Raw genomic sequence first — 23,751 nt, 5'->3', positions numbered from 1 at the left:
CACACGTGGGGAATGTATGAACTCCTCACATCTTACTTTCTTTATGAAAGTATATTTTCTTTATACAAGTATTCTGGATTTGTACTGATTTTAGTGGAAATTTAGAATTTATGTAATTTTTTGCATTTTTATTAATGTTTGCTGCAAAGTTGCATGAAGGTGGTAGTGTGTATGGATTAAAGTTATTTTTGTATACATGGTAGGCGGTGATTTCTGGAAAAAAAATGATTTTGACAGAACAGGAACCTTTGTGCATTCTATATTTTGTGTATTGCAACCAAATATTGCATGCTTTTTGTTTTAGCATTCTTGTTGATGTTGTGGTATATATATATAACTCTGCTCACTTTTTAAATCCCTATTTGTGTGTAAATCTCTGCTTTGATGTTTTCACAAAGTTGCATGATGGTGGTACGAACTGTCAACCGTTAAGACAAAATGCATTAGCCGGGTTGTCTACTTTCAAAAAATATATCAGTTTAGGGGTGCCTTTACTTAAATCTGTTTTATTGCTATATTTTGCAGGCTGTGACGGTCTTAAAGGACACCTGTCATCAGGTCTCTGCCACTAGTCCTGTCACCACTACCTGTTGGAGCAGCTCACAAGGATCCATCCCAGCCTTTATCTAGTTATTTCATACATTATTCATTGTAAAATCATCTATTCTTTATCATGTAAATGAGGCTGGTCACATGGTCAGAGGCAGTGATGTCACCCCTGTTACCCCTCCCCTCTCCTCCCCCTGCTCATGTCTGTGTGTAATGTATAGTAAAGCATGGTTAGTGTGTGTGCTGCATCTGCTGACATGCTGCATCCTCCTAATATACAGGTGAGAGACACAGACATCAGCTACACATGAATCTGACATGTTCTGCTGTAACATGGCTGCATGGAGCTGATGTATCTCTCCTATACACACACAGGCTGCAGGGGGCGTGGCCACCAGCACCAGGAAGCACATCATTATACAGCCTCACATCATTATACAGGCTGTCAGTCAAGCACTGGGGGTGTGGCTGTGCCTCCCACTCATGAATAGAGTGGACAGCTTGAATATGCTAATGCTTCATTGGACATTTCACAGGTCATTTGCATACAGCTTTAGGACCTCATTGCTTAGGTTTACAGGCCTGTAGAGGGACAATGAAGGGATAGAGGCAATGCTCTCTAATGGTAGTTTATGAAATATAGAATTAGACTCACCGGTAATTCACTTTCCATCTAGTCCTCCATGACGGCCCACTTGGAGGATGCCCCTTGACCTCTGTAGGGACAGGAAGCAGAGAGGTTAAAAGCCTCCCACCCGCATCCTCCCGCCAGTGTCTACCAAATAACTACACCGGTGGAAGGTACAACAAAATTTTATTTTGTATGTTAAACATTCACATACATACAGAATAAGTCAGGGAGGGAATATATATAGGCCGTCATGGAGGACTAGATGGAAAGTGAATTACCGGTGAGTCTAATTCTATATTTCCAATACGTCCCCCATGACGGCCCACTTGGAGATCTACCAGATAAGTAGAAATTTTTAGGGTGGGATGACAGCTTGTAGAACTTTCCTGCCAAAGGAAAGATCTTGAGAACAAGGCAAATCCAGTCTGTAGTGTTTTATGAAGGTGGATGATGAGGCCCAGGTAGCGGCCTTGCAAATCTGCTCTAATGATGCACCTCTTTTTTCAGCCCAGGAAGTGGACATAGCCCTGGTGGAATGGGCTTTTAGGTCCGTTGGGGTCTCCTTCCCTTGTTGCGTATAACAGGTGGAGATAGCTAACTTTAGCCATCTTGCTATTGATGTCTTTGAGGCCTTTCTCCCTTTGTTTTTTCCCTGGAATTGAATAAACAAGTTATTGTCTAAACGCCAGGACTCCGTAGCTTTTATATAAGCTAGTACAATTCTTCTTACGTCTAGAAGGTGCCACGAAGCTTCCCTACTAGTGGAGGGATTTTCGCAAAAAGATGGTAGTGTGATTTCTTGAGCTCTGTGAAATCTGGATGTCACCTTGGGAATGAAGCCTGGATCTAAAGTAAGAATTATACGATCAGACAGAACTCGCATATAAGGCTCTTTGATTGAAATAGCCTGAATTTCACCCAATCTTCTAGCTGTAGTGACAGCAACAAGAAGGGTAGTTTTTAACGTTAAGTTCTTTATGTTGGCGCTATCCAGAGGTTCAAATGGTGGTCTGGAAAGTGCGTCTAGAACCAGTTTTAGGTCCCATGTAGGAACTCTCCTGAGAATCTGGGGTCTGATTCTGGAGGAGGCTAGGATAAACCTTTTGACCCACCTGTGCTCCGCCAGTGGACGATCGCAGAAGGCGCCAAGGGCCGAGACCTGGACCTTTAAGGTGCTAGTAGAAAGGCCCTGTTCCAGGCCTTTCTGTAGAAAGTCCAAAATCTGTAAGATATTGGGGTTAGATTGAGATGGAGGATTATCTCCACAAAATGTTACAAATTTTTTCCAAATTTTATGATAAATTGCGAACGTAACCTTCTTCCTACTTGCCTTAAGAGTTGTTACTACAGCCATTGAAAGTCCCCGCGATGTCAGGAATTCGGACTCAGGATCCAAGCTGTTAGCTGAAGCCGTCCCGGGTCGGGATGTAGAATCGGTCCCTGGTGTAACAGGTCTCTCCGTGAGGGTAGTATCACTGGTTGCTGCTGGGTCAGGGATGTCAACAGAGGATACCAGTTCTTCTTTGGCCAATTTGGACAGATCAGTATCACCCTTGCCTGGTCCGTAAGGATTTTTCTGAGGACCCTTGCCACTAAGGGAATAGGGGGAAAGGCATAGGAAAGAGGTTCGACCCATCGGTGGCTGAAAGCATCCAGTCGATCCTTCGGTGCTCCTGCCTCCAGAGTGTAGTATCGATGGCATACCGTATTCTTCTTTGTGGCGAAGAGATCGATTTGAGGAATTCCCCACAGACTTGTCAAATGGATGAAGACCTCTGGATTGATGCTCCATTCGTTGGGAGAAATCTGTTCCCTGCTGAGGTAGTCTGCCTCTTTGTTTAGAACTCCTCTCAGGTGAGTTGCGGAGAGGGAGAGCACGTTCTCCTCTGCCCAGGAGAAGATCGTATGTGTTAAGGTGGAAAGAGTCGTCGATCTTGTCCCCCCCTGTCTTCTTAAGTAAGACACCGCTGTGGTGTTGTCTGATAAAATGTGTACATGGTTGTTTTTCAGGAGAGGTGTATTTTGCCTTAGGGCTTCCCAGATGGCCCGTAGCTCTCGATAGTTTGATGGCTTCCGGGATTGGGAAGGCGTCCATAGACCTTGGGCGTAATGGGAAGGGAAGACCGCTCCCCAGCCCACACTGCTTGCGTCGGTTGCAATTGTGAGACGCAGAAGACAATGCCAGTGGACCCCGTTCTCCAGGTTCTTCCTCTGTAACCACCACTGTAAACTTCTTTTTACTGAGGATGGGATGATGACCTTCTTGTCCAAACCTGAGGGTCTTCGATCCCAACTGCTCAGAATCCAATTCTGTAGGATGCGAGAATGATTTTGACTCCAGGCCACTGATGGGAGACAGGCTGTAAGGAGTCCCAAGATCTTCATGGCTCCTCGGATTGATATAGAAATCTTCATTCTGAAGGAGCGAACGTGTTGTCTCAGATCTTCCGCTTTTCCCTGAGGAAGAAAGGACATCAGATGAGTGGAATCTAACATTACACCAAGGAATTTCTTGAGGGTGGAGGGAGAAAGATCTGACTTTGGGGTGTTTATTAACCATCCCAACTCTGAAAGCTTGTGTATCGTAAGATCTCTTGCTATAATGAGATCTGGACTGTCTTTTCCCACAATCAGCAGGTCGTCTAAATAAGGGACGATAGATACTCGCTGAAGTCTCAGAAAAGCAACCACCTCCACCATGATCTTTGTAAACACTCTTGGAGCTGATGAAATCCCAAAAGGGGAGAGCCCGAAACTGAAAGTGTAGGACAGAACCCTCTGGAGAGAGGACAGAAAATCTTAAGAATTTTTGAGATGATGGGTGAATTGGGACGTGATAATAGGCGTCTTGCAGATCTATTGTGCACATGCAGTAACCTGTGTAAATGATTTGGGTCGCAGATCTTACCGATTCCATGTGGAAACGTCTGTAAGTGATGAACTTGTTCAAGGCCTTTAAGTTTATTATCATCCGGTTTGACCCGTTTGGTTTTTTGACCAGGAAGAGGGGAGAATAGAAGCCCGTCTTTTCTTGATCTTGAGGGACCCGGGAGATCACTCCTGCGAGAATGAGAGATGAGACTTCCTGCCAGATGAGAGAATGGGTAGAGGAAGAGGTAGATAATAAGGGAGGCATAAATCTTGATGGTGGGGGGGTAGTGAATTCTATCCTGTATCCCGAGTTGATAATATTCAGGACCCAAGGGTTTGAGGTAATACAAGACCATTGGTTGACAAACCCTAGAAGACGCCCCCCCACTCTGGCGTCATTGTCTCTTCCCTCCGGAGTTGTCAGGGGAATTTGAGAATAGAAACCCCCGACCTCTGCCGCCTTTAGGGTAACTCCAGCGACCCTGTTTACCTTTGCCCCGAAAGGTCTCCTTGGTGTTCCTGAAGGGACGAAATGAAGGTTTCTTGGAAGGTGCTTTGTTCTCCGGAAACCCCTTCTTCTTATCAGAGGCTCTTTCTAATATGGCGTCCAACTCTGGACCGAAGACGAAATCTCCAGTAAACGGGATGCTGCATAGCTTCGTTTTAGAACGAATGTCACCGCCCCATTGTTTTAACCACAAGGCTCTCCTTGTGGCATTTGTTAGAGCCCCTTCTTTGGCCGCAAAACGGACGCCTTCAGCTGAAGCATCAGCTAGAAAGGCAGTGGCAGATTTAAGAAGAGGAATACTTCCTAACAGAGAAGCTCTAGGGGTGCCTTCTTTGATGTGGGATTCCAATTGGTTTAACCAGAAGAAGAGGGTTCTGGCAACTGAGGTAGCCGATAGATTTGACTTTAGGCTTGTCATGGATGTTTCCCAGGCCTTTTTAAGAAGGGCATCTGCCTTTCGGTCCATAGGGTCTTTGAGTTGCGCCGAGTCTTCAAACGGCAAGTCTGTTTTCTTGACAACCTTTGTCACCTGCACATCCATTTTAGGAACAGAGTCCCAAACTTTGGAGACTTCCTGATCAAAGACTAGACGTCGTCTAAACCCCTTGGAAGTTGTGATCTTCTTCTCTGGGTCCTTCCATTCTTCTGTAATTAACCCCAAAAGGGTATCGTTAACTGGGAAAACGCGTTGTTTTTTGGCTCTCAGTCCTCCAAACAATTCGTCCTCTCTAGATGTGCAGGGGACTTCCTCTTCGATGTCTAGAGTTTCGCGAATGGCCTTCAGTAGATTATCTAACTCATCCAACTGAAAGAGATGACGTGGGTCAGTCTTTTGACCTACATCCTGGGAATCGATTTCTTCTGTGTCCCCCAAGGAGTAGGAAGGGACTTCAGAATCATAATTTTCCTCCTCAGAGGAGGAGATGTCCGCTAATCTTGGTTTTTTTGGAGGGGGTTCCTTCTGTGTTGCCGAAGCCACTGAAGCCACTACTTTCTCCTCAATAAACGATTTTAGTTCATCCATAAATGAAGTTTTTTCCTCTCGCATAAACTCTTCTATACAGGTTTTACAAATGGGCTTCTGGTAAGCCTCGGGCATAGTGCGAAAACACATATTGCATTTCTTAGCAGTACTTCTGCTCTTAGCAGGTTTGCTAGCTTTTTCAGATTTTTCAGATCTGTCCTCTTTTCCTTTCCCCTTAGTCCCTTGATCCTTATCCTAAGGGAGAAAGGTAAGGAGTAACTAACTTGGAGTTCTAATATGATACACTACTAGAACATGCCATACAGCACCACTTACGTAACCAGGAGGGTGGAGTAGGCCCAAGTCTGCCTCATCAGCCATGTCAAAAAGATGTCTGGGACGGCCAGGCCACCAAACGCTATATGCTCCAAACAGACACCATTTCTCTGATAGAGCTCCATTTTTATACCTTAACGGGGAGCCCATCCCCCTAGCTGGTGGCTCTGCTGCGCTCGTTCGCTCCGAGGCGCGTCTGACGTCACTTCCGGTCGCGGCCGGAAGTCGTCATCGGCCGCAAAGAACTCTTGGGAACGGAGCTTTCCGCGCGGCCTCGCGTAGGCCCCATTCGGCTGCTGGAGAGGCCGCTGTCCGGATCATCGAGGGACCAGGGAGGGAAGACCCGGCCGCGGACCCGATCCGGAGGGGAACTACGACCTGCAATAGGCCGGCGTAACCCCGGTAAGTTTTTTCTCTAAAAAGAGAACATGCGTCCCCCCCCCCCCTTAGGAGGAGAGGAGCCTCTCTGACCTATCCCCTGTAGGGACAGGAAGACACTGGCGGGAGGATGCGGGTGGGAGGCTTTTAACCTCTCTGCTTCCTGTCCCTACAGAGGTCAAGGGGCATCCTCCAAGTGGGCCGTCATGGGGGACGTATTGGAAAATATATTTAGTTTAGGGGGGTTATTTTGCATGACGGGTTCTCTTTAAAATGTCTAGTTGAAAAGCAGATATTTAGTTACCGTATATACTCGTGTATAAGCCGAGTTTTTCAGCACAAAAAATGTGCTGAAAAACGTCCCCTTGGCTTATACACTAGTCAATACGAAAGTAAAAATGACTTAAAAAAAAAACTTATATACTCACCCTTCCGGTGGCCCCGATGCGTAGCGCTTCTCCCCCGATGCCCGCGTGGCTCGTCTTCTGTCGGGCGCCGCCATTGTTTTTCTCCCGGGCGGCGCCTAACATGACGTCAGCAGCCGGGAGAGAACAATGGCGGCGCCCTGCAGAAGACGGGCGCGGAAGCAAGAAGACTAGCCGTGCGGACATCGGGGGAGAAGCGCTACGCATCGGGGCCACCGGAGGGTGAGTATATAAGTTTTTTTTTTTTTAATGCTGGGCTCGCTGTATACTACTGGGGGCAGTGCTGTATACTATAGGGGGCTGGTTGGCTATATACTGGGGGGGGGGGGGGTCTGTGACCAATGCATTTCCCACCCTCTGCTTATACTCGAGTCAATAGGTTTTCCCAGTTTTTGGTGGTAAAATTAGGGGCCTTGGGTTGGCTTATACTCGAGTATATACGGTATATCAGTTTAAGGGATATGATGATATTCATGTGAACATATGTCTATGAGCTATCTGTGAACTCTACACAAGTTCATCTATTACATTAAGGAGATGTGAAACTAAATATTTTCTGTTTGGAGCACCATTTTTAGCCATAAGGTCAAATTTTATACATTTTTTTAAATATTTTACACTTCGAATCAAAATTGTATGAAGGTGCCTAGGTCTATAAAACTTTAATGCAATTTTGAAAATGGGGCAAGTGTCTGTTTACAGAAAATATACGGTTTGGTAAAATTCTTTATGCTGTAATTTCGGTTTTATTTGTAAACGTCAAGAAGTTGTCAAAAATTGCTTTGGCCCAAATTTCCAGAAATGCCTGTAAGGCCTATGGATAAGGGTTCAAATTTTAAACCATGGACAACTAATAGGTTTAGGGGGGGATACGTTTCGAGATTGAAGGACGACCGAGACCACTAAAAGATTGGGAGAAAGAAGCGACAGGTACTGGAGCACTGACGGACGTGCACGATGGCCAATCCACTCACTTCTATGTTGTTGTACAAGGCAAGGTTTCAGCTCATCTTTGTCTGACCGCTGGTTTCTAAGTTTGGTGGGACGGCCCCTTTAATGAATAGAGCCGCCTCCTTTCAGGTGATCAGCTGGAGTGTCAGGTAGAATGCCTACCATTCTTATACTATTGACTTACCTTAGGTCTACTTCACTAAAATACTTTGTTTTAGGAACTTTATTGCACAGTTTAACAACTGCAAAGCGTTTGTATGTTCTCTCCGTGTTTACATGGGCTTCCTCCGGGTCCTCCAGTTTCCTCCCACACTCCAAAACATACTGGTAGGTGGATTAGATTGTGAGCCCCATGGGGACAGGGACTGATGTGACAAGATCTGTGCAGCGCTGCAGAATCTGTGTGCGCTATATAAGAATTATTATTATTTACAATATGGCCAAATAATTAAAATAAGGGATTTTCAGGAAGGAGGATGCGCCTTTATTCTGGATGAGATTTGCAGTAATCCGAATTGATACTTCTGAGCTGGGTACCACACACTCCTCCAGATGACAGCAGGGGGATGGCCTTTGGACAGCCAAAATCAGCCGCGTCCCCTGGTACACCCATGCATAAGCAGAGATATAGTGGCTTACATATTGTATGGAAGCAACCAAACCACTGGCCTGCAATAACGCGGATAAAGAGGTGGACAAAATGATGGCTGGGAGGCAGCAGGTCCGGTATAAGTATCTTTCCTTCCAAGATAGCCCCTTAAACCCAGAGGATATAGAAATGTTGGGTCCTACAGAGTCCATGAAGTTCAATGGGGCGTTGTGCAATTATATGTGTCTCCACAGGTGGCGCTACAACGATATTGAACACTTATTACAGCAGGATCCCTCATAGTCATCTTATTTGCCCAGGGATTGGGGGCGGGTGGTTGGACTTTAACAAAAAAAAGGGATTTAAAGACTCAGAAATGCAGAAACCCCGCTGCCATTATAAACACTGCCCTATAGCTGGCGCCTCTCCGTTTGCTCCCCGCCCTTTCGTTTTATGGATTTTGTATTAACGATGGTTATAAAGAAGAAAAAAAAAAAAAATGCACAAAATACATATTTGACGTTCGGCACAGAAACGAGCCCTCATTAGACCCTACATAACCTCGGCTCTGCTGCTCTCTGCACCTTGAAATCATTTCCTAATCTTGGCCACGTGCCTGTGTTCCTGAGCAAACACGATTACGAGCAGGTAACAAAAATAAAAGCCCTAGCATGCCGGTGGCGTGTGATCGTGTACACGGCCGGTCAGCGGCCACGTGCAACGTTACACAATCAAACACGAGTAGAGATAACAGGACCGTACAGACAGGACATCAAACAGCTGCACCTCACAGAGACTAATAGCAGCACAAAAACACCAAACAGACACAACAATACGGCGCAGGAGCTTTCAAAAAGTTGAGAAGTTTTGATAAGGGGCAAGAAGTAATCCAGCAAAGACCATCGCTGCCAGAAGGGCACGGCACTCAGAACAGCACCAATGACCCTTCCTTACTGCAAATTGGGGGGGGGGGGTCTCAGCATCTGGATCCCCCACCGCCCAATCAAAACTTCTACTACAAGTAGACTTCAAATAGATTGTGAGTTAAAGGGATGGTCTAAAGATCCAATGAATAAGGTATGAATAAGGTATGAATAGGTTAGGTGTGAAACGCGTTACCCATGTTACTTCCCCGTGTGATCACTTTTAAACATGTTTTTTCTATAATAAATTTCAATTTTTTTTAGTATTTTGCCTGATGCCGATGGTACCTCTTCCTTTTCTCAAGAGCCAATGTTGTCCCCACATTTAGAAGGCACGGTGATAGATGGGGTGCGACTGCACGCCAAACACACTTGGGGGTCCTGGAGTCCTGCTCCCCTTATGAATTGATTACGCACCCGGCTTCTTCATTCATGATCTACAGTACTGGGAGAAGAATGAAGAGGTAGCACACGCTCATATCAGGGGGGAATGTGACCCCTTTTTGAACTGAAACTCTGACCCCCCCAGTGACTAGTAGGTCATCTCATATACTGTGTAAATCTTGGGATAACCCCTTTAAGAGTTGAGGGCGTTCCGTTAGAGGACTTTTATCTATTAGCCAGAAAGGGGACTGGCATGAAAGAGGTCCTGTTCATGCGCACCATGGGTATAACACCCCGATCAATAGGTGTCTGACTGCTGAGACCCCCACAAATCTAGAGAACAAGGGTCCTATTCCCCTAAACAAATGGAGGACAGACTAAGCCCACACTCTCCCATGGACACTGAACGGAGCATTTGGGTACATACTCTACTCACAGACCGGGATTTGGGGGGAACAGAACCATGTTATCCCTTATCAACCCACAGGATTAAATCTTAGGCCAAATCACTTACTCAATTTCAATCACCACCCCCAATCCTGTGTATGCGGGATAACAAATACTTGGGTCACGTGAAGAATAACCTTCCATAAGAACATAGAGCTCAAAAAGAAACTTCTTGCCCTAAACATTGAGCTCTTTTAGCAGAGAAGCTTCAACCACAACCTTCAAAAAGTTATTGTATTGGTTGCTGATTCAACTAAGGGGCTGCCATGTAAAATTGCTGGACGGCAATTCCTACCGCATAGTCAGGCGATTGCCCCCAAGACAACTCTGTGTATACTGTGAGCCGACCTCTGACCTTTACCAACACTTCCAGTTGTATCAGACCCTGCCAGAGTTTATAAGTTTAAAAAGTCACAAATTTTGGCGCAGATCTTTGGCTGCCCCTGAGCAGGCGTAGAAATTAGCTGAGGAACGTGTGAGTTTTGGAGACTTTTTTGTGACTTTTGTTTGAAATAGTCACAAATTACCTAAAAAGACCAAACGCCACATGTATCAATTTAAAAAAAAAAAAAAAAACTGCTAAAATACATCTGAGCAACAGAAAAGCCAAGAAAAGTCTCAAAAAAAGAGACTGACAAAGCCGGACTTATGCTACATGGGCCCCATAGTGACTTCTACAAGTGTGTGACATAGATCTATACCTTCATCCCAATGTCAGGGCTGATACGCTCCTTACCCCTGCTGAATGACTGGATAATGCGTGACCGAGGGTATATAATAGGAACACAGTTTAGGAAAGATATCGATAGATGCATCATGTGGGAAAGCAACAACAAAAGCTTTATAGATATAATGCAGTATGAAATGAGGACAATCAGCAGTGAGCGGACTACCGGGGGAAGTGCAGGATATTATATATAATATCAATGCTCTATCCACTAACAAGGACAGACCAAGCGCATACATATATAGCATTTACTTCAATGACCCCCTCCAAGCCTCTATCACACATGCAGCGTATGACCAGCTGTACCCCCAGCCACCGAAATCACATTGGGACATTATTTAAGGCCATAATACGGACCAATTCATATTTATGTAGGCGAATTTGGCACAAGAATAAAATACAGAAGCGTCAGTAAGAATAAGGTTGATAGTGGTTAATTCTCTGACTGCAAGGGGTCACACCAAATTGGACCCCTAGTTTCCCACGTCATAGGAGCCTAGTGCACATACATGTCCATGACTCTTATAGGACTAAGGGGCTGCTGTACTCCCAGAATGATGAATGATGCAGTAGGCACCCATGCAAATTTACAGAGGAAACACCTTCCTTAGGATCTCCCGGATGTCAGACACATCACCTATACGTAAGGGGTAACTGTTAGAGGAGTATTAAAAGGATAGAGGCTACCCCTAAGCCAGCTGTGACGTTCTGCATCACAATAAAAGAAGTGTTTTTTTTATTTTTTTTTTTTTTAAAAAATCTCCAAAGTCATGTGACAATGAGCGGAGAAGAGTCATATTTTACCTGAGATGAACCACTTTTAGAGGCTATAGAGTGAGTATCACTTCATATGCCATTATCTTTCTATACCGCCTAGAAACATGTTGCTGGTGTCATATGAAAGAATCTCCTCTTTCAGATCACATCCGATTTCTGGTTCTGTGAGCTACAGTTAACCAGGCAGTTCAAGAAACAGGTTTTGGAGATGGATCTGCATCACATCCAATCTATGGCTTTAACAGCCTGCGTCTCTAGTTCTAGCAGAGCCACAAGCCTGATGGCATCTGGAAGATGAGATTTTTATCTTTAATATGACACCAGCAGCATGGTGCTATATAACCAAGATTAGGGGCATCTAAGGTGACCTCCCTCAAAGCCAAATCTCAAGACTCTTCTCAGCTCGTTTGCATATAGCTTTAAGGGAGATATATATATATATATATATATATATATATATATATGTTAAAACGAGTTAGAATTCACATAAATGATGGAATTCTAGAAAGGACTTTACATCCCCTACTCAAGGGGCCGGGAGTTTAGTGGAGTAAAAATCTGATGACAGGTTCCCTTTAAAGGGCACCTACCACCACAAATCTACCTATAAAGGTAGATTGGGTGGTAGGTGGATTAATGGGACGTGAGGATAGCCCTTTTAAGGGCTAATCCTCACGTCCCTGCACTTTTTTAATAACTTTAATTTGGTATTTATTCAAATTTACTTATGCGGCTACCGGGGCGTGGAGTAGCCGCATATGAGATTACACGAGGCGGCTACTCCACGCCCCGGTAGCCATTTTACCCCTCCTACTCACCCATCTTCGGCGCGCAGCTCCGCGTAGCTGCGCGCCCTCGTCCGGTGATCCTGCCGTCTGCGCATGCGCAGAAGAGCAGGCCCGCGCCTGCGCGGTCACAACTCCGAAACAGGCGCGGGCCTGCTCTTCTGCGCATGCGCAGACGGCAGAATCGCCGGACGAGGGCGCGCAGCTACACGGAGCTGCGCGCCGAAGATGGGTGAGTAGGAGTGGTAAAATGGCTACCGGGGCGTGGAGTAGCCGCCTCGTGTAATCTCATATGCGGCTACTCCACGCCCCGGTAGCCGCATAAGTAAATTTGAATAAATACCAAATTAAAGTTATTAAAAAAGTGCAGGGACGTGAGGATTAGCCCTTAAAAGGGCTATCCTCACGTCCCATTAATCCACCTACCACCCAATCTACCTTTATAGGTAGATTTGTGGTGGTAGGTGCCCTTTAAGTTACAACTTTCCATCAAAACAGCTGAGACTTTGTATGTAAATCATGTTACACGTCTGTCTGTTACAATGTATCACATATTCCCTCGTTGGTAACTTACGACGGTAACTCTCACATTCCCAGAACTGGAGTAACTTGATTTCCACTTGTTACTCTTTAGCTTCCGATTAAACCCATTTAAGCATTTCCCCCGCCGTACAGGAAATACATGTGACCTCTGCGTCCAGGAGACCTCATCTGATTACAGGCGGTAAATGAATAGACCCGTCTACACCGCGCCGGGTCACATCCAATCAGCATCAGCCGCTAAACGCTCAGGTAACCTGCTAGAAACAACAAACAACCAAGCAAAAACCCAGACGGGCAAATGACATTACCCCACAATCAATTACCGCTCCGGGGTAATTGTGCCCTGGACATAGAGCAGAGCCCCCAGCTCCATAGACATATTCTGATATCACATAATCGTCCCATAGACCGAGGGAAGCGGCAGAGGATCTGCTCAACGTCAAAGTCACAAGACACCAGTTACACCCCGGCCGGGGGTCACGAGACACTTGACCTATAGATAAGTAGCAGTCGCTCCTCTGGAGGACAATATACTACTATATACACACCTGACAATCAGATCTGTATCCATGGGACTATGAACACCATCTATACTCCGTGCACTGCCATATGTAGCGTCTCTATAGGTCTCCCCTCCGTTATATGGAAATGTAGCACATTTTTCACTGTTCTAGTTGGGAGCCTATTCTCATGACATAGTGTACAAAACAGAGACGTAACTGCAGACTTGGCCGCCATTGAAAAAATAGGAGAGTGATCAGACAGCGACTGTCTCTTCTGCCGACAGGCCACCGATATCACATGATAGGGGATAGTAATGTGATTGGTAGGGTCCGACTGGGTTTAAATGACACATACCACCAGGATGAAGGGTTTTAAACCAAGCACACTGACATACTGGTGTGTGCTCCCCCTGGCAGGATCAGAACTACTTTTAGCTTCTTATGTCATAGTTTAAAAAAAAAAGGCTTTTAAAATTATGCAAATGTGCCCGAGGGGCTTTAGGCTACATAAGTGTTAATGGAGCCCGGAGCCCCTCGGTGTCATTTGCATAACATTTAAAGCCTTTTCTTCTTAAAAATACAGGCATAGTAAACTTAAAGAAGAGCTGAACCTGCAGTGATCTGGGTTTACAACCCTTCATCCTGGTGGTAGATTTCCTTTAAATGGGAAAGGGGGGGGGGGTGTACTCACACACCTTCTAAGAGACTGCTAAAGAGGAAGAATAGCTCAGAAATGTTTACTGATCATCATAACTGCCATGAGCACCATCACCATCATCCTCCTCCTGAGCTGCTGACAATTAGAGGTCCACACTGCACTGGATGTACATCGTTTTTAATATGACCTAATAAAGGAACTTCTTGTTACATATTAAAGTGCGGTAGGATACTCATTCAGTTCATCCGTACGGATGCGGTGACATCCCTCTTCTCCGCATTGGATTGGATGAGCTGAGTAGACTTCTATATCAACTTTTTGTAACTTTTTAATAGTAGTGACAATTGCAGCACCGCCTGTACAGCAGGGCCATAGTATACAAGCTTCCAGCAGGTTGTTAGAGGCTACCATCATCGAAATCCTTAGCTGCTACCAATAGGAGCACCATCGGCCCATGGATGAGACGCAGGGCGCCCCGAGTATTTGAAATACAGAGAACGGCAGCCTGTGGATTAACATACACCATCATCACGATTGCTATAAAGTGCATGATAGTGGAAACTAAATGGACTACAACCTCCAGCATCCTGACCAGCTTATATTGGGAGAAATAACTGGAAGCTCTAAGGTGTAAGAATGACTACTAAACACAATTTGGGCACGTGAAAGAACTACTGCCCCTTCATTCCCCTACTTGTCCCAATTACTTCCCTACATACAATAAAACTCTCAGCAGGATATTTTTCCAGGACTACTACCACTATCCTCTTCAGTTGCTCTTGATGGAAGTTTTACCAGTACTGAAAGAAGACGAGAGGACAAGTCTAATAGGAGTAGACTGATAGGAGTAAACTGTCTCTACAAAAGGAAGAGTCCCCCCTGTGTACAGGACAGTATTAGTAAAGGACTACTCTCTCCTCGTATTGCTCTGATGGGAGTGACACCTGTCCCAGGAGCAGGGAGTAGTATCGCCTTGTTTCCTGCAGATAATGGGAGTTTCGTCTTGTGTGAAAGGTAGTAGTCACTCACAGGGCGGAGCAAGACCACCCTGGGCCCTGGACTGTATGACTATTATGGCCCCTACAAGTCTGGAATCACTTCCTACATCTGGTACTAGAAGCAGCTTCTTGGTGAATGGAGGATGAGTCCCTTCTGTCTGCTTCCTGCTGTTTCAGGACCTTTGGAGGACCTTGTGTACAGGGTGGGTGGTTTGGGTGTCCATGCCCCCCCCCCCCCCCCCGCCCTAGAAGACTTGGGCCCTGGGCTGCCACCCAAAGCACCTATGTTGTACTGCACAACTGCTCATCGTGTACATACTGCACAGTAGCTAATAGGACATTACTCCAGGACTACCAGCACCACCATCACCTGCTCCTCCTGATGGGAGGACCATCAGTCACCTGCAGGACAGTATTCATCTAGATATACAGCACAATGGCCATATTACAGGATATGATTCCCATGACTACTACCACCATTATCCTCAGCTGCCAATGATAGGAGTACCGCCTGCCTCCTGCATGTAGAGGGGGGGCCCCCTCATCCATGTAGTGCATTATAGCAGGGTATTACTCCAAGACTACTACTACCACCATCGTCACTCAGCTCCTCCTGATGGGAGTACCCCCTGTCACCTGCATGTAAAGGGAGTACCCCCATGCTGGACAGCAGTCACCCATGTAGTGCATTATAGCAGGGTATTACTTCAGGACTACTACCACCACCATCCTCAGCCCCTCCTGATGGGAGTACCCCCATGCTGGACAGCAGTCACCCATGTAGTGCATTATAGCAGGGAATTACTACCACCACCATCAGCTCCTCCTGATGGGAGTACCCCCGGCCTGGCTCCAGCTGTAATCTCACACACAAGGACAGGCCCTAGGTCACCAGTATAACGCAGCCGCACAGGCCCTGTCACAGGTCACACGGTGCGTCTTCCTGGCGGCCGCTGCCCCTGCTCCTCCTGCCCGTCCTCCCCTCCCTCAGCCTCCCCCGGTGTGTGTGTCCCCGCTCCCGGCGCCGGGCACATACCTTGGCGGCCATGCTGTGCAACACTCACACACTTCCCATCAGACGCTTCCCCGTCACGTCACCGCGACCCCGCCCACACAGGCCCAATCGCGCCAGCTGATTGGCTCTCCTGAGCTTCCCGCCCGCTGTGTGCTGTCACGTGGCCTGGCGTCCTTCGCAGCGGTGTTTAGAGGAGACGCGTGTGAGGAGAAAGTGTAGTGACCTGAGGGAATGATGTATACAGGGTCCGGGGCGGAGTGTGATATATACAGGGTCCGGGGCGGAGTGTGATGTATACAGGAACCGGAGCGGAGTGTGATATATACAGGGTCCGGGGTGGAGTGCGATATATACAGGGTCCGGGGCTTTGTGTGTGATATATACAGGGTCCGGGGTGGAGTGTGATATATACAGGGTCCGGGGCGGTGCGTGTGATATATACAGGGTCCGGGGGCGATGCGTGTGATATATACAGGGTCCGGGGCGGTGCGTGTGATAGATACAGGGTCTGGGGCGGTGCGTGTGATATATACAGGGTCCGGGGCGGTGCGTGTGATATATACAGGGTCCGGGGCGGTGCGTGTGATAGATACAGGGTCTGGGGCGGTGCGTGTGATATATACAGGGTCCGGGGAGGTGCGTGTGATATATACAGGGTCCGGGGCGGAGTGTGTGTGATATATACAGGGTCCGGGGAGGTGCGTGTGATATATACAGGGTCCGGGGCGGAGTGTGTGTGATATATACAGGGTCCGGGGGAGGTGCGTGTGATATATACAGGGTCCTGGGCGGTGTGTGTGATATATCCAGGGTCCGGGGCGGTGCGTGTGTGATATATACAGGGTCTGGGGCGGTGCGTGTGATATATACAGGGTCCGGGGCGGTGCGTGTGTGATATATACAGGGTCTGGGGCGGTGTGTGTGTGTGTGATATATATATATATATATATATATATATATATATATATATACAGGGTCCGGGGCTGTGTGTGTGATGTATACAGGGTCCGGGGCAGAGTGTGATGTTCTCCAAGCTGGACCTCCGTGGTGCTTACAATCTCATCCGGATCCGCAAAGGTGATGAGTGGAAGACGGCGTTTAACACCCGTGACGGGCACTTTGAGTATCTAGTAATGCCCTTTGGACTGTGTAATGCCCCTGCTGTCTTTCAGGAGTTTGTGAACGACATTTTTCGGGACCTTCTTTATACATGTGTCGTGGTCTACCTCGATGACATCTTGGTGTACTCTCCAGACCTTGAGTCCCACCAGGCACACGTACGACAAGTTCTAGGTCGACTTCGTGCCAATCACCTCTATGCCAAGTTAGAAAAATGCCTGTTTCACCAGCACTGCCTTCCTTTCCTCGGTTACATAATTTCCGACAGAGGCCTCCAGATGGACCCCGCGAAGCTGTCTGCAGTTCTTCAGTGGCCACGTCCAGAGGGTCTCCGAGCCATACAGAGGTTCCTGGGGTTTGCGAACTATTACCGTCAGTTTATTCCCCATTTCTCCACTCTGGTGTCCCCCATCGTGGCGCTCAGCAAGAAGGGTGCCAATCCACGTGCCTGGTCTCCAGCTGCTGAAATGGCCTTCTCCAAGTTAAAGTCTGCCTTTTCCTCGGCTCCCGTACTCTCTAGGCCAGATACGGACAAACCCTTTCTTCTGGAGGTGGACGCATCCTTCATAGGAGCTGGAGCGGTGCTCACTCAGAAAGGGCCCAAGGGCCGAACTTTGACTTGCGGTTTCTTTTCCAAGACTTTTTCCCCAGCTGAGAGAAATTATTCCATTGGAGACAGAGAACTATTAGCCATCAAACTTGCTCTTGAAGAATGGTGGTATCTTCTGGAGGGAGCTCTCCATCCTGTTTGTGTGTACACTGACCACAAGAATCTTCTGTACCTCCAGACAGCCCAGCGCCTGAATCCCAGGCAAGCTAGGTGGTCTTTGTTCTTCTCCCGCTTTGACTTGCTGATTCATTTTCGTCCGGCAGACAAGAATGTCAAGGCTGATGCTTTGTCCCGTTCTTCAGATGTTGTTGGAGATGAACCAGTTCCTCGGCACATAATTTCTCCTGATCAGCTTGTTGTTGCAGCTCCGGTGGACCTTCGGCAGCTGCCTCCTGGCAAGACGTATGTCAGACCTGCTCTCAGGAAGAGGATTCTGTCTTGGGGACATTCTTCTCATCTGGCTGGGCACCCTGGGGTGCAACGCTCCTTGGCCCTCATCTCCCGCTATTACTGGTGGCCAGACCTGGTCAAAGATGTTCGGGAGTTTGTGGGATCCTGCTCCTCCTGTGCCCGCAATAAAGCCTCTCGTCTCAAACTGGCTGGACTGTTACTCCCGTTGCCGATACCCAGTCGCCCGTGGTCTCACGTGGCAATGGACTTTGTTACTGATCTGCCTGTCTCCTCGGCCAATACTGTCATCTGGGTGGTGACGGACCGGTTTTCCAAAATGTCCCATTTTGTTCCCCTTCCAGGTCTTCCGTCTTCACCACAGCTCGGCAGTTTGTTCTTCAAACATATCTTCCGTCTGCATGGCCTTCCGCTTCACATTGTTTCCGATCGAGGAGTCCAGTTTGTGTCAAAATTCTGGCGTTCTTTATGTAACCAACTGCAGGTCATCCTTGACTTTTCTTCTGCTTACCACCCTCAGTCGAATGGTCAAGTAGAGAGGGTGAACCAGACTTTGGGCTGCTACTTGCGCCACTTCGTCTCAGCCCGTCAAGACAATTGGACTGACCTTCTACCTTGGGCTGAGTTCTCTTACAATTCACTGGACTCGGGATCTACTGGTTCGGCTCTGTTCTTTGTGGTCTATGGACGTATTCCTCGCCCACCTCTCCCGCTGTCTACTCCCTCTGTTGTCCCTGCGGTGGAGGATCTGGTGCAGGATCTCAAGGCTGTTTGGGACCAGACTCGCCAGTCCCTTCTACGAGCTACAGACCGTACCAAGACCCAGGCTGATAAAAGACGTCGAGCTCCTCCTGTCTTCTCTCCTGGTGACAAAGTATGGCTATCCTCCAGATACGTCCGGCTTAAGATACCCAGCTATAAACTTGGGCCCCGGTTCCTTGGCCCCTTTGAGGTAATCAAGCGCATTAATCAAGTGGCATACAAGCTCCGCCTTCCTCCATCTATGCGCATCCCGAACTCCTTTCATGTATCCCTCCTGAAGCCAGTCGTCTTGAACCGCTTCACCCAGCAATCCCCTCCTCCGGCTCCTGAGGCTGATTCTCCAGATGTATATGAAGTCAAGGAGGTTCTGGACATGAAGTTCGTAAGGGGTAAGCGGTTCTTCCTTGTAGATTGGAAGGGGTTCGGGCCTGAGGAGAGATCCTGGGAGCCTGAAGAGAATATTTTTGATCGGACTCTCCTCCAGAGGTTTCTTGGGACCAAGAAGAAGAGGGGGAGGCCGAAGGGGTGGGGTACTGTCACGGGCACCCCCGCGATCCTTACCACGGATCGCGGGTGCACCCTTGCCTCTCTCCGCTGCCCCGGTCCCGCTCCTGTGCACTCACCTCTCCTGGCTCCCGCTCCCGTCCGGACTAGGTCTCGCGCGCGGCCCCGCTCCCTAGGGCGCGCGCGTGGCACTGTCTCAACATTTAAAGGGCCAGCGCACAGGTGATTAGTATTGGTCATTTCCTGTCTTGTATATAACCCTTTGTTTCCCATCATTCCCTGCCGGATCTTTGTGCCTCTTAGCCTTAGAGAAAGCTTCCTAGCGAGTATTCCTGTGTTCCTGCGTATTCCTGTATTCCTGCGTATTCCTGCGTTCCAGTGTATTCCTGTGTGTTCCCGTTCCTGAGTCCTGTGTTGCAGTGTTACCTGTGTTCCTCCATGTTGCTGTGTGCCTGTATTCCCATTCCCACCTGCCTGGATCTCCTGTTGCTGACCCCGGACTTGAACCTGACGTTGCATCTCTGCCGCCTGCCCTGACCCTGTGCCTGGACCCGACTACGAGTTTGTCATCCGCTAAGGTACCTCGACCTCGGCTGCCACCGTGGGCTAGTCACACCTGGGAACGACCTAGTGCTATCCTGCCGCAGCAAGTCCAACCCGCTTTGCGGCGGGCACTGGTGAAAACCAGGTGCCGCTAGGCTCCGGTTCCGGGTGTTGGCTAGTTACATCTCCCGCAGTGGTCCAGAGGATCCACTGATCCTAACAGTGCTATTTAGTAAGATTGATTCTGGCAACATCTTTGCTATGGCAACTTATCAGCCAATGATAAACTGGAAGAGAGGTAAGGAAAAATGTATTACTTTATTTTTTATTTCACTGCTTTCCCCGCAAGTGCCTAAAAATTCCCAGATGCTGTTTTTCCACTATAGGGTTAGGTAATATTCAACTGCCTGTAAAGGGGAAAGTGCATTTTAGGTTCATCCTGAAATATCACCCATAAGCCACATGGGCCTGTAATCCATGTAATAGGCAGGGTTTCCTTCTTAGTCATCCATTTAACAGGCAGTGTCCCCCTCAGTCAGTGATCCATGTAATAGGGAGGATCCCACTTTAGTTTGTAATCCATGAAATAGGCAGGGTCCCCCCCCCCCAAGTTAGTCATCTATTAGGCAGGGTTACACGAATGAGGCTCTAGTTTCTGCACTTCTCTCCATTGCTGCCTCGGTCCATGGGGCCGCTGCCGGCCTGGTTGTTTGGGGTGCAATCGCCTCTGCTGCTGGTGCTTACCAGCTCGCTTGGCCTGCAGGCAGCACCGGTCTAGCTCTATCTCCAGCCACTCTCTGGCAGCAGTGACTTACCGATATTTCCTCCAAAGGAAAACAAAATATCCGGATTCTTTTCGGTGTCTGAAAAATGACAGACTTATTCCGGATCTACGAACCAAAGAATAGACTCGCTCATCTCTACCGGTAAGAATGGTTCTGAGAATCAAAACTCTTCTTCAAAGTTCAATCTACGGGGACCCAACTGCTATGATTCCTGCATGAACTAGACAGAAATCGCCAGTACCGTAGGATAAAGTCCTTTGGCTTGTGCCAATTATACTTGGCTATTATAAGGCGCAGTTCACCGTGTTCGCACCTCTTGGCTGAGGTTTGGCTGAACTTGTTCATGTTTGCGTACAGAACCCAAACGTTTATGTGCACAATCGTATCACTTTCAGTCCGACAGACAAACCACCCCTTATCTGAGTGGTGGAGATGAGTGAATCATCCAAACTTCACGGAAGCTTCACCAATTTTTTAAAAGATTAAGTTCAGTTCCGATTCTATTCAGGTTGAACCAATGTTGCTTCAGTTGTCCTTGAAATTGGTGTATCCACTTGGTCCTTTTAAACACAGATTTTTCACGAAAATTTTGTTAATTTTTTCTGATTTCTATCATTTTCCATCGCTTCTTCCACCATCCCAACGCTCTTGGATAACCCGACATCTTGGAAGATTTGTCTGAATTCAAGCAGAAAACATTCTGATTCATTGGGGCACATTTATTTACCTGGTCCTGCGCGATCCTCGATCCGGAATGTCCACCGGAATGCACATCTGCCACGATTCATGAAGATCGTGCGCCCGATTTCCTGAATGTGTCTCTTCAACGATCAGGTCCGCCGGAGTTCACCTTCTTCTTCCCGGTGCATGTAAGTACTTGGCTTGCAACACAAATTTAAATGTTAAATCCCGCGCTTAGTCCGAATCTGTCGGCCCACCCCCTGATTTGTGTCGTGTGAAAGCCGGCGTGATTGCGACACAATCTGATCACGTGCGACAAAATCCCGGAAAAGTCGGGAAACCCGACGAAAATGCGGCCGCGGGACCCTTTGTAAATAAGCCCCAATGTCTGTAAAATAAGAGATTTGTTCAGAATCTACAAACCAAGGAGTAAATTCGCTCGTCTCTAGTGGTAAGAATGCTTCTTCTTTTCAGAATCATAAATTCTTTTCACAGTCCAGTTTACTGGGACCCAACCATTATAATTCCTGCAGTCCTTTGGCTTGTGCTAATGGCACTCGGCTATTATAAGGCGCAGTTCACTCCTGTGTTCTCACCTCTGCTATTGTCTCCTGTCTAGGGGCAAGCGGACTCATTCAGATTTGGCCAAACTTGAACCTCAAAGATTTGTTCATGTTCAGGGTTTGGAACCTGAATTGCTCTGCCCCCGCAAGTAACACCTTCGTAATTACAATCGGCTAATAAAAAGCCCAGTTCACACCTGTGTTCCGCCATTATCTTCCATCTGAGTGATGTGTGGACCTGTTCAAGTTCCAATTTGACTCCCGCTAGTAACGAACACAATTTTGGCACCAATCACGAGTGTTACTGCCAGCAAATCCAACCATGCAGAACCCCTTAAACAAGTGATATCCAATCTCTAGTAACGGTGCCAGCTCATGGTGTCGTTCACATCGATTGGACCCAAATCTATCGTGCATGGGTAATATACCAAGAAGATATCTCCTACACGGCAATACAATAAAAATTTCATAGAGATATTTTTTTAAATCAAGTCTCAACTTGATATTAAACAGCGGGATGACATTGCCCCCCCCTCATCTTTACTTGTCTCGCTGTGAGGCAGCTTGGCACCCCAAAAAAAAAAAAGAAGGAAAAAATACTGAAAAGGAAGAGTTGAGAAGAAGCTTTTTTTTTTGTGTGTCACATTTAAATCCGGTGACAGAAAGCGATGCATGTGGTCATGACAGCTGCATAGTAATTTCTGAGGGTGGAAGACATGAGTATACCTCCCTCTACGGACCCCTGTGGATACGGATTATAGAGAAGCTGAGTTTCCTATGAAGGGTATTATGTTTCTTCATGGGTGGAAATGATTCCTGTGTACCACATGCATGAGTAAGCCGCTCGCTACCTTTTTATACCCTGACAGAAATATAATCACTGTCCATGTGTAACAGAATTGTTTATTCTGTTAAAAAAAAAAGTCGTTGCAGATGATTAATCACCGGGGTGTTAAAGGGAGTGATAGCTATTTTTTATTTTTTTTGTTCACTTCTCTGCAGCTGTCAATTTGTGGTCTGCATATGGACAGGGCCTAAGGTATAAAAGACATAAAATCGGAAAAAAATAAATAATTTAAAAAAAAATCTTCAAGTTGAGAGACTGTAAAGGAGTCTCCCAACCCTCAAATTACCCTTCGTGTGTATCAAACATTGGATAGGTTTTCCAGACATACCACAACCATTCTACCGGGATCTGTTCATTTTTTTTACAGTAGAATTATGTAAATTATCCTTGTAGAGCATTAGAGGCGTGGCCTGTGTGTCAGTTGGTACACCCATTTTGTTTTAGAAATTGTATATTTATGTAAATTAGCCTTCTAGTGCATTAGAGGCGTGGCCTGTGTGTCAGTTGGTATACCCATTTTTTTTTAGAAATTATATATTTATGTAAATTATCCTTTTAATGCATTAGAGGCGTGGCCTGTGTGTCAGTTGGTATACCCATTTTTTTTTTAATTATATATTTATGTAAATTATCCTTGTAGAGCATTAGAGGCGTGGCCTGTGTGTCAGTTGGTACACCCATTTTGTTTTAGAAATTGTATATTTATGTAAATTAGCCTTCTAGTGCATTAGAGGCGTGGCCTGTGTGTCAGTTGGTATACCCATTTTTTTTTTAGAAATTATATATTTATGTAAATTATCCTTTTAATGCATTAGAGGCGTGGCCTGTGTGTCAGTTGGTATACCCATTTTTTTTTAAATTGTATATTTATGTAAATTATCCTTCTAGTGCATTAGAGGTGTGGCCTGTGTGTCAGTTGGTATACCCATTTTTTTTAGAAATTATATATTTATGTAAATGATCCTTT

At 46.8% G+C, this 23,751-nt stretch overlaps 2 protein-coding genes across 3 annotated transcripts in view; both read right to left on the bottom strand.

Annotated features, from left to right (window-relative positions):
- The window catches only part of SLC25A13 (solute carrier family 25 member 13), an 85,824-nt gene extending 69,711 nt beyond the window's left edge, over positions 1-16,113 (bottom strand). The window contains exon 1 of the mRNA XM_072154358.1: positions 15,984-16,113. Within this exon, the coding sequence (XP_072010459.1) occupies positions 15,984-15,995 (12 nt within the window). The 5' untranslated portion in view covers positions 15,996-16,113. The remainder of the gene's footprint in view (positions 1-15,983) is intronic.
- Positions 1,217-4,342, bottom strand: LOC140133776 (uncharacterized). 2 transcript variants are annotated; one of them, XM_072154355.1, is made up of 3 exons: positions 2,293-4,342; positions 1,911-2,026; positions 1,217-1,832 (listed from the first exon to the last, which is right to left on the bottom strand). In XM_072154355.1, the coding sequence occupies exons 1-2, from the start codon at positions 4,314-4,316 to the stop codon at positions 1,939-1,941; spliced, it is 2,112 nt and encodes a 703-aa protein (XP_072010456.1). In that variant the 5' UTR covers positions 4,317-4,342; the 3' UTR covers positions 1,217-1,832; positions 1,911-1,938. The 2 variants fall into 2 exon arrangements, with proteins under 2 accessions (XP_072010456.1, XP_072010455.1); XM_072154354.1 differs by having other exon boundaries at positions 1,217-2,026.
- Positions 16,114-23,751: the final 7,638 nt, after the last annotated feature.

This window comes from Engystomops pustulosus, chromosome 5 (genome assembly GCF_040894005.1).
Source record: "Engystomops pustulosus chromosome 5, aEngPut4.maternal, whole genome shotgun sequence".
Lineage (NCBI taxonomy): Eukaryota > Metazoa > Chordata > Amphibia > Anura > Leptodactylidae > Engystomops > Engystomops pustulosus.
The sequence above is the reverse complement of the archived record's forward strand: the minus strand, read 5'-3'. Positions and strand labels throughout refer to the sequence as shown.